Here is a 10,623-nt window from a genome sequence, read left to right on the forward strand (position 1 = left end):
ATTGAATTCTAACTTAGAAATAGAGCATTTAGTTTTCTGAAAACATTTGATTTGCATTTCAACACTATCCTGGCCTTTTTATTTTAGGACCTAATTTGAAGAATTGCTGGGAAAAATCTTTTATTAAACAGAATAACATATTTTATTTTATTATCACATTCTGCAGTTGGTGAAACGGTTTCTTTTAACAAGCACCCGGACATAATGCACAAAATGCAATTATTAACTAAGCAGGTTATATCACATTTCTCAATGTGCAACCAAAGTTGCAACTCACTCTTTAAATAAATATTCCTGTTACAGGTTGTGTTTCTAATAGAGAAACTAAATCATTCACATCTCCACACTGCTGTCTTGTATATAAAGAAAGACCTTCTCAAATGCAAATTGTCTGTCAAACAAGCATTCACAGATCATCAGCATCGTCACATGTGTAGCAGCTTTTCATTGTTAGCATGTATTATCTCGTAAGTGCAAATACAAGTCAATGCAAAGGTCTCAAATCTCTCGCTGAGAGGAACAGTAGTATTGATAAAACTGTTTGAGCTCAGCAAACATGTCCAGCTGAACCTGAACGTGTAACTAAACGTTTTTACTGTTGTCTTTAGTCTCCACACATCTTTCTGATTTATATCAAAGTTATACTAACGCAGCATTTGAGAAGGCCTTCTACCTTTGTTCAAAAACATAAATATGGCAAATAGCTTGATCCCTTCATTTCACTTAAATAACATTAGTCATCACATAACAAAATACAGTTCATATTCAGGCTTACATGTACATAGATGTCACCTGGTGCAGTGTGTCTTGTTATTACCGAGGTCCCACATGAAAACATTGTTGAGATCTCTTGCACAAATAAACATGCACATAACCCCCATGTCAACCAAACCTCTCCCATGTACCCTTGACATGCATTGCATTTGACTCCTGCATCAACAAGGCATTGTTTTCTGCCAATGTGTCTCGACAGGAGCTTTTCTTTTCACTGTCATTGTAAAAAGAGAGTTCATGCCAATGAGACTTCTGAGGTAAAAGTGCTGCACAAAAAGAGGTGCGTCTGCTTTTGGCACTTTCCTTGTTTTCAGCTCATCCAGTGCCTAGGACACCTCTTGGCTACATGTTTGTAAACCCACAGATAACAGTGGTGTTTAAACTTGTCCCTGAGTCTCTTATCACTGCAGGTCCTGTCAGGCAGCATCCTACTAAAGACGCTCCACAGAATCCCCTTATGTTGCCGTCTGCTGTTAAAAATATATCTAATGTAGATAGTAAAAAGTATATGAGATGGATGAATTGTACCCTCAAACAATACAAAAAAAACTCCAGAGCACCAAAACAGCACCGGAGCGTCACAAAGGGAGGCTCGATGTGGTGGCGAGCAGTTTCTCTCAGATTCTGCTGGCAAAGAGAGGCAGGTGTCATTTCTCAGTGACGGCAGCAGCCATTGGGGCTCGTATGGTCCCGCGTGCTGTGGCTGCCAGCTCCTCGATCTCTGCATTCAGTCGCCTGATCACCCACTCCATGGCTTCACGGCCCTGATGGAGAACAAGCAATACAATAAACAGTTAGTCCATACGAGGGAAAATTAAGAGAATTACATGAAGCTGAATAGATGGAAAGGACAAGAATGACCTGTTGCCATGAAAAGAAAAGAGAGCAGTGGTTCTCATCTTTCCAATAGCAAGAAATTTGAGGAAAGATTATCTGAAAGCATGATCCTTAATCTTTTAACTTGTGTTTAAATACTCAATAATAATATTAGTCAAGTTTTTTTTCTTGTGAACATTGTTACATTGTTTCGGGGCTTGTAAAAATCTGAAAAGGATCACAAGTTACTCTTTGCCTTAACTGTTTACAACTTATGTCCACGCTAAAGGGCAACATGTAGACAGTGCTTCATTTCAAGAGATCACAACCTAAAAAAGGTTGGGAACCACTTGTTATTTTGTGAGTAGTCCAGAACAAATAGTCCACATCATAAGTGCAGGACCCAAACAATAATCAGTCTAGATGTTTAGTTTAACATTTGTCATTTTGGGAACTATCTGTTTGTGTTTTGGGTCCCACTTTAAAAAAAAAAAAAAAAAGAGCCTTCTAAGGACCTCTAACCTTTCCAGCGTTAGCAGAGATGGTGCTGGCCAATACTCCCTCCAAGTAACTGCTGAGGCTGACTCCTTTCACAGAGATGATCGCCTCCTGGGTCAATATTGTTCTAGAGTTAAAAGAGGTTAAAAGAAAGTCCTGAATGCTTCGATTCATGATTCATCAGTGTTATTTAAAAATCCCTGCTATGTTAAAAAAAAGAAAGAAACCTACTTGTCTTGGTCGTCAGGGTGAGGTTTGTATGTTAACTTTTCATCCACAGACACCATGTTCGTGAAAGTGATCTGCAGAGGAAATATCACAAAAGACAAATTCATGTAAGGTTAACTGTCTGGTGCAGTATCACAGCGAGAGCCATCAGACAAGTCTCACAACTGCTTAAACAAACTTGAATTGTTGAAAAGTTGACAGAATATTGATCAAGCTAATAACCTGTGGAACAACCAAGGCTTCATTCCAGAGGTATAACGCAGTAAGCTCGCATGTGTTCAGATGAGAGGGAGGCACAAAAGGTGGATCTCGATGGGTGTTTTTGGTTGACACATCTTAAATAGAACGTGTTTTGTGAACAGATGAGCAGGTTGCATAAGCCACGCCCCCACACTGATGGTTAAATCTCAACATTGACCCGAGGGTGTTAGCAGAGGAAGGTGTCGTGTCGTGAGTACTCACATTTGAGGACTGAAGTTCGAAAATCTTCTCTTTGGGATCCACAACCGAGTGCTCCTGAACGTACGTGTATGTCCGTGCGTTACCAATGATCTGAGGGCAAAGACGGAAACACGCTTACTACAAACTGAAATAAAATGTTTCTTGCAGATGTTACTTAATCTAAGTGCAGACTTCTTTTGTTCTACTTTTTAAATGGTGCCTTTATTTACTCATGCATTCATTTTCACACACAGATTCATCCACAAATCATCTGTTTACTTCGGCTTAATCTACATTTAAGTTACAATGTCATTTAAAAGAAAAGAAAAAAATTCACTAAAAGTTGCTTAATCAGGGTTGTCAGTGGAAACACACTAGTGCCAGCAGAGATGAATAATATGCAGTCAATCTGAACTTGTCCTGCTCACACTCCATGAATTGAACGAAATTAATTTATTTTCCTTGTGACTTTAAATCTAAAATCTAAAATTACTTACTTTTTTTATCTGTTTAAATTTGTTTGGGGACAAGTGGCATCTTTTAGGTGCAGTTTCACCTCAAAATATTTGTATGCACATTACAAAAATGAAAAATAAAGACTGACATCTCCATAAATCTGATGTGCCACTCTACTTCTATACTAGGATCTGTTCAACTAGCTTGAGCTGTAATGAAATACACAACTTTTCTGACATTTATGGAAAAGAGGGATTATTTTAGTAGTACATTCCTGTGTTTAAACTGGTGTCAGAGGAAGACGTTTACATGATACATCCGGTTTACGCGCTCACACTGTGGCTCAAGGGTGATTTGCTTTGAGACAATCTGATTACAGGCTGCGTTAATATGCAGTCACTGGGACAGTCTGTGGCATAGACTGTCCTTGGAATTAAAGGGGCTATTCATAGATGTTGTCTCTGACAACAACCCCATCCTCAGACACCGAAGACAAAGGTCAAAGCTAAACAACAGCAGCTGGTTAGCCAGTGTTTACATGGGCTAAATCTTTATAGAATCTTTTTCCAGCCTTATCATTAGTGAAATCAGAAAGTCTACAGACACTGTGGAAAGTTCAAATGACATGTTGCAGAAATCCAGAGGCCTCCGTCACTGCCTTTCTTTCAAGTAGTGCCCTCTAGTTTTAGCCGGGTGGACAGAGATGGAAAGTTACATCACATGGTGTGAAGGGTTACAACTCAGCTATGAGAAAAGAATGACACTACCGTGTCCTGTACAACACGAGCCGTGGCACATAGCCATGAACTCGCCGCTCGGCTCCTTTCAGCAAACCAGGCTGCCCCTGGACCGAAATAGCCTTGAGGGTTTATGTCACGCTCACCGCCTGGAAAGCATTAACCTGCACTATCTCTGGGACATAACGGACTCGGGCTATAACCACGAGCACATACTTTCAGGTCAGGTCAAGTGTTTCCCCATTCAGAGTCACATGTGTACATTTTAAGTGTGAAACCAAAGCAGGCACACTACAAGCAGCAAAAACATGTGACAGTGATGCTAGACAGCAGGCCCGTTTTTTAAAAACTCACAGATTTCACTATGGATGGAAGACCCCACTCTGTGCCGAGCAGTCTTGTGCTGTGGAGGCGTCCCTGTTTGTCGATGCTTCTGTCCAACACATCCACTCCGATCACACTGGGGTTCATGGGGTTGGGATACTTCTGCATAGCAGCCTTGGTCACCGTCTCCCAAGGATGGCTGTTGAAGGAAAGCCAAAAAACAAAAATACTATTGAAGCATTGCAATAAAAAAAAAAAAGGATGCAAATGCAGACACTATCTAAATGACGATCTGATAGTGAGTTACTCTATTTACGTCTTTAGGAAAACAAAAACTGATATTCAACTGGACTTACTTTTGATACTTTCATGATAAAACTCAATATCCTACATTCTTAGTTTTTAAACAAATTGCTTGTGTACCGTAGTGGAACGTAACCATGTATCTACTGAAGTTCTGTACTTTGAGCTTCTTCTCCACTACTATTTTAGGTTACTTTTTGCTCCATTACTTTTTGCTCCATCCGTTACAGATTTAACTACAACAGTAAAATGATAATTACACACAAAGCATCAGTGGTAATATATCCATTAATGTATGATATAATAGCATACGACTTACAGGGGCCATTTGCATGCACTAATTAGTTTTTCCTTTGATACTAGTACAGTCAGCTAACAATACCTAGATGGGCTTTTTTTAAATGTATTTAACATGGTTCCACAATGACCCGCACGTAAAGTGAACGAGGTGAAAGGAAATGGCATTCAGTCTCAGTAACATCAGGTTTTTTATTTTATTTTATTTTTTTAATAGCACCGTAAAGTAAAGATGAATATAACGATCTAACGTTAGAGTGAATGGTTGCCTTGGAGACGCGTGGACGTGACGACGTAATCCAGTGACGCAATCAGGCACGCGAATAAGAAATGTGGGAGAAAGGTCGCGCGCTGGGGGCTAGTCCTGACCGACAGGTTACGCAATTTAAAACAGTTATGTATTCACCATAGATACGGCTTTACGTTTATTTATGTATTGTATGTAACGTTACGCTATTGGTGTGTGCGCATGTTTAAACAATGTTTCTCTTAAAAAAAAAAAAGCTACCGACTGCAGTGACATGGGGGGAATATGTCTAAGTTACATTCCTATTATAAGCTTCTACTACCAGCATACTAGCCAGTAACCCTTACGTTATCGTAAGCAGCTGTCTTGTTGAGGTCTTCTGTCATAAACCACGCGTGTGTAACCGGATTAAACACGAAGACAGACGTTACTGAACTGCCTGACAATGAACCGATGAAATCTCTAAACACATCGTCGGAAATAAAAAATAAATAATAACTTCGCTACTTACTTGAATATGTGCTCTGATGCCCAGATCTTCATTGTTTAACGGTGTCTAGCTGACAGATGCTGCCGGAGTCGAGGCGCTGGTAGAAGCCGGTTGGACTGACTGAAATCAGTTGCACGCGTTCAGAGACATCTGCAAGTCCCCGCCCACTGTACCACAGCAGTCACGTGGGGCGGGGGGTAAGAGCTACGCACTTGCGCTCTTCTACATGCCGCATGAGTCAGCTGACACGGCGAGCAGCTGAATGAAATGGTTTATGTAAAACTCGACAATGGATAAGCCATAGACATTTACATGGTTATCGCTCTTCACCTACAGCATGCAGTAGGCCACATTGCCTATTAAGCTGTGTAACCTACATTATGGACGTATCGGCCATTTAACCTCGGATGTTACACAATTCAGCTCAGTGAAGGTTGAAAGTTCTCTACAACCTTGAATGAATGAAAGACTGCTAGATCAACACAGTGGAAATATCGTAGGCAGTGCTCTGCAATTTGCCACTGTGGGCTATTGAAGTTTGTACTCTTTGCAACTCTTAACACCTGCCCAAAGAGAGTGACATTTCTTAACATAAGTTGCAGAAATCCACCTTGATGACTTTCAAACTGCAGGACAGGTCTGGACGTGAATCTGGAAAGGTATTGAGATCATTGACATGATTGCAAAAGCAAAAATGCTGCTTCAATTATGTGTATTTTTTGCAGACTGTCTCTTAAGTTACTTAATTCCATTTTTTTAATATTTCATCAGGACAATCACTGGTCTACTGAAAATAAGTACTGGTTTCCCAATTATGCTATTGACCAGGACACCAACAAGTGGTGTCCTTAATTTGAGAATGGCAGCTCCTATGATAAGTTATGGTTATCCATTACACTTGATACATCATTATTAGTGCTGCCTCTCAGAATCAAATAGTTGGTAAAAGTAGGAGCTAAATTATGGTCCCATTTTGCTGCATTTTAACCCGATCTATGCAATATATTTGAAGGCTTTTTTCCATCTTGACCTCATTGCCTGCTTGTAACTTGAAGCAGATTGGCCTCTCTGAGGCAATCCTGCTTTTGTCCCCTTAACCCATATTCACATGTGGGTTACATGCAGTATTATCTTCTTTAGCCCTATGAGTGTAGGCGACTTTAGTGCAGTAGTGCTCTCCACGTCATGTGTGCTTATCTCAAAGGGCAGACACTGCTGGCCAAGTTATGTGTAATCTCTATGTCCCAGACTCGTAACTGAAACTGTGTGACAGCCTTGAACGGTGACGGTGTCACTGTGCTGTCAAAGTACTGTCCATCACTGGTTATCCAGTTTCAGTTCAAATGATAAAACTGAATGAAAAATAAATGTATTTTGGTATTTTTTAGTAATGTAATGAATGTACCCGTAATAAGAAATCATCAATCTTTGGTGTTGCTGTTTTTATTACCATCATAACTTATAAACACTCAATGCAACATTTACTGTTTTTTGTTTTTTAATTTTTTATGGCTGTGGATTATATAGAGCTGGCATAACAACAACTTTTCCATACTGTATTTACAAACATTTTCATAGTTTTCAAATTTTACTATCCAAGAAAGAACTTCTAAAAAACAAACATATAAGCGTACAGATCATTTGAAGAATGCATAAAAGACAATAAGCACTTTTGTTTAAAAATGTCAATTTTCTCAAGTAGAGGTTGTCTAAATCAACCATAGTCATAAATTAATCTATAAAATAAAAGTTCCTTTTCAGACCAACCATCCTGCATATGTTTTACACACCACACTGTATGACCTACGTCTTCTACTCAACCACAGCGTCTTTGCTTGTTTCGGTGACTGATTCCAGTTTAACTTCAACCACAGACTGAACCTTTGTTGTTGCTGGTGATGAAGGTCCCTCCTCTTCTTCTTCCTCTGCTTCCCAATCTAGATCGGTGGTGGCCTCTTGGTACTGCTGGTACTCCGACACAAGGTCGTTGAGGTTGCTCTCTGCCTCAGTGAACTCCAATTCATCCATCCCTTCTCCTGTATACCAGTGGAGAAAGGCCTTCCGTCTGAACATCAGGGAGAACTGCTCGCCCACGCGGCGGAATATCTCCTGAATGGCCGTGTTGTTGCCGATGAAGGTGGCGGCCATTTTGAGGCCTCGGGGTGGGATGTCACACACAGCGACCTTGACGTTATGGGGGATCCAGTCCACAAAGTAGTTGCTGTTTTTCTGCTGCATTGCAAGCATCTGCTCGTCCACCTCTTTGGTGGACATCCGTCCACGGAAGATGCCCGCCACGGTGAGGTAGCGCCCCCTCCTTGGGTCGCACGCTGTCATCATGTTTCGGGCATCGAACATCTGCTGGGTGAGCTCAGGCACCGTGAGGGCTCTATACTGCTGGCTGCCGCGGGCCGTCAGGGGGGCGAAGCCTGGCATGAAGAAGTGGAGGCGAGGGAAAGGCACCATGTTGACAGCCAGCTTCCTCAGGTCGGCGTTGAGCTGCCCAGGGAATCTCAGGGAGGTCGTGACCCCGCTCATGGTCATGCAGACCAAGTGGTTGAGGTCCCCGTAAGTCGGCGTGGTCAGTTTCAGCGTGCGGAAGCAGATGTCGTAGAGGGCCTCGTTGTCGATGCAGAAGGTCTCGTCTGTGTTCTCCAGGAGTTGGTGGACTGACAGCGTGGCGTTGTAGGGCTCCACCACCACGTCAGAGACTTTAGGGGAGGGCAGGATGCTGAAAGTGTTCACGATGCGGTCAGGGTACTCCTCTCGGATCTTGTTGATGATGAGGGTCCCCATGCCAGAGCCGGTGCCACCCCCCAGTGAGTGAACCAGCTGAAAGCCCTGCAGGCAGTCACAGCTTTCACTCTCGTTCCTCACTCTGTCAACCACCTGCTCCACCAGCTCCGCTCCCTCCGTGTAGTGGCCCTTCGCCCAGTTATTTCCAGCTCCTGAGTTCCCTGTAACACCAAAATTAATAAAATAATCTCTCCCGTCAATAGAACTAGTGGAGGGAAAACATACAGCATACTTTGCAATTATAAAAACATAACATATAAAAACATAAAGCATAAAATGTGCCACTTCTCTATAGATTGAACACTGCTTTGCATTTAGATGCTCAGCTCTATGTTGACAATATGTTTTGACCTTTTTTGGGTTAAATACTGTGTTGATGTTTTTATCTTCTTTTATGACTTAAACGGATTTAAATGATCCTCCACTCCCTGATGTAAGAAACATTTTCAATACCATTGGATAAAGAGCTAGCTGGTTGAAAATGCAGAATTTATTCATACACCAGTTGGGAGGCATTTGTATCCGAAGCACGAATACGGCTGTACCACAAGTGTTTAAAGTTTTCCACATAATAGTAAAAACTGCCTTTTGATAAAAGCAAGACAGTCTTGCAGGTATTTCCCGGTATGACTGTTTCCTTTTTTGTCTCACCGTGGATGAAGTTGTCTGGCCTAAAAAGGGCTCCGATGCGGCTTCCTCTCACACTGTCCATTGTACCAGGCTCCAGGTCAACAAGCAGGGCCCTGGGGACATATTTACCACCTGCAAACAGAATGGAAGTTAATAACAAATAAAGTCGTAAATGAACATTTATATGTCCCCACTTTGTGTCAAAGTTTGAGAACACTTTTATTTAGTAGAACCATGTTCGTGGAATAAACTGTCAGCTATTAAACGGACAGTGTAGCCTGCATAGAGTAATCACCTGTTGCCTCGTTGAAGTAGACGTTGACCCTCTCCAGTTGGAGGTTGCTGTCTCCTTCATAGTTGCCTGTTGCATTGATCCCATGTTCTTCACTGATCACTTCCCAAAACTAGAAAGAGAAAGCCAAAGAGGGAGATAATCATATCAACAGACTTAAAGTGTTTTACACCTTTCCCCTCTGGGACTTTATATGGTCGTATATACAGTTGTTTAATTGTTTAAATGCATCTCGTCATTAATCTGTGGCAACTCATGATCTTGTTCTAACCAGATCAGGAATCTCTGCGACACGCTATAAATGATGAAGATGCCTAACAGAATAATAAGGGTTTGATGCTTACATTGGCACATTCTCCAGTGTCAAACAGCACAATGTGTCTCTTTAGCTGTGGCGATGAAAAAACAAAATGTCCCACCCATACCAGTCTCACTTTAGCCCTTATCTTTTCCCGTAATGCTTCACAGGGTACACCCTGTGTCACTCACAACTGTTGATGGCACCATGCAAAGGAACACTACTTGTCCAAATTTGCTACATAATTTAAATACATCTTTTTGTAAAATATACATGTATTTTCATAATTTTACTGTGTACAGCAGAGATTCTTAATCTGGTCAGAACAAGATCATAAAGGAATGTAAATATATTTTTAAAATATATTTATTAAATGTAATCGATCACGTTAAAACATTTACTCGTTTTTTTTCTCAGGTAGCATAAAACAGGAATTTTATTTTATTACCTTTGAGCCGATCTGGTTGCCACATTGTCCAATTTGCAAATGTACAATTTCACGCATGATGATCGGGCTACAGTACACAGAGCAGCTGAGGTGTCTGATAGGCTTCAGTCCTCCAACCAGTCTTTTATATACCACCCGAAATGATGTCATCAGGGAGTCACCCCATTCTATGCCATATGGGAGGCCCCTAATGCACTATGAACACTCCTAGCAGAATGATAATAAACAAAGATTATTTTCATATGAGAGGGTTTGCCATACTTTTTATACTCTGTATAAGTAGTTTAAGTAAGCCTACAGTCTACCAACATGTCACCTTGTATATCTGTATGTTTTAGTTTGCACACAGTAGTGCATGTAAATTATACAATAAATTACTGATAATTAAGTTATTCAATTGCATTAAAAAGTTATTACAAATAATGGAAAAGGCATTTGGTAATTCCTTTTGTGTAAAGCTGTGCAAACTTGGTGAAAGAACTTAACTTAACATCTCTGTTGTCGATACATCATAAATGAATGGATTATCAACTGTTGCAGAGGAAAAC

The 10,623-nt window shown here is 40.9% G+C and overlaps 2 protein-coding genes across 2 annotated transcripts; both read right to left on the reverse strand.

Annotated features, from left to right (window-relative positions):
* Nucleotides 1-118: 118 nt before the first annotated feature.
* Nucleotides 119-5,742, reverse strand: prelid3b (PRELI domain containing 3). Its single transcript, XM_068712404.1, has 6 exons — nt 5,633-5,742; nt 4,305-4,473; nt 2,779-2,868; nt 2,320-2,390; nt 2,113-2,215; nt 119-1,538 (listed from the first exon to the last, which is right to left on the reverse strand). The coding sequence occupies exons 1-6, from the start codon at nt 5,662-5,664 to the stop codon at nt 1,422-1,424; spliced, it is 582 nt and encodes a 193-aa protein (XP_068568505.1). The 5' UTR covers nt 5,665-5,742; the 3' UTR covers nt 119-1,421.
* Nucleotides 5,743-7,038: 1,296 nt separating this feature from the next.
* Nucleotides 7,039-10,159, reverse strand: tubb1 (tubulin, beta 1 class VI). Its single transcript, XM_068712405.1, has 4 exons — nt 10,076-10,159; nt 9,333-9,441; nt 9,059-9,169; nt 7,039-8,568 (listed from the first exon to the last, which is right to left on the reverse strand). Exons 1-4 carry the CDS (start codon nt 10,130-10,132, stop codon nt 7,424-7,426), a joined length of 1,422 nt encoding a protein of 473 aa, XP_068568506.1. The 5' UTR covers nt 10,133-10,159; the 3' UTR covers nt 7,039-7,423.
* Nucleotides 10,160-10,623: the final 464 nt, after the last annotated feature.

Source organism: Cebidichthys violaceus, unplaced genomic scaffold, assembly GCF_023349555.1.
Source record: "Cebidichthys violaceus isolate CVI_PGR_0920_01 unplaced genomic scaffold, fCebVio1.0.p SCAF_17, whole genome shotgun sequence".
NCBI lineage: Eukaryota > Metazoa > Chordata > Actinopteri > Perciformes > Stichaeidae > Cebidichthys > Cebidichthys violaceus.

What these genes read in the sequence shown, in the direction of transcription:
- tubb1 (XM_068712405.1), bottom strand. Translation starts at nt 10,132, where the DNA reads ATGCGTGAAATTGTACATTTGCAAATTGGACAATGTGGCAACCAGATC. An exon ending in CTACTTCAACGAGGCAACAG is followed by an intron (nt 9,170 to 9,332) that starts GTGATTACTCTA and finishes TTCTGTTTGCAG; the next exon opens with GTGGTAAATATGTCCCCAGG. An exon ending in GCCAGACAACTTCATCCACG is followed by an intron (nt 8,569 to 9,058) that starts GTGAGACAAAAA and finishes TTGGTGTTACAG; the next exon opens with GGAACTCAGGAGCTGGAAAT.
- prelid3b (XM_068712404.1), bottom strand. Translation starts at nt 5,664, where the DNA reads ATGAAGATCTGGGCATCAGAGCACATATTCAA. An exon ending in TTCCATCCATAGTGAAATCT is followed by an intron (nt 2,869 to 4,304) that starts GTGAGTTTTTAA and finishes CTTTGCCCTCAG; the next exon opens with ATCATTGGTAACGCACGGAC. An exon ending in CACCCTGACGACCAAGACAA is followed by an intron (nt 2,216 to 2,319) that starts GTAGGTTTCTTT and finishes TTTTAACTCTAG; the next exon opens with AACAATATTGACCCAGGAGG.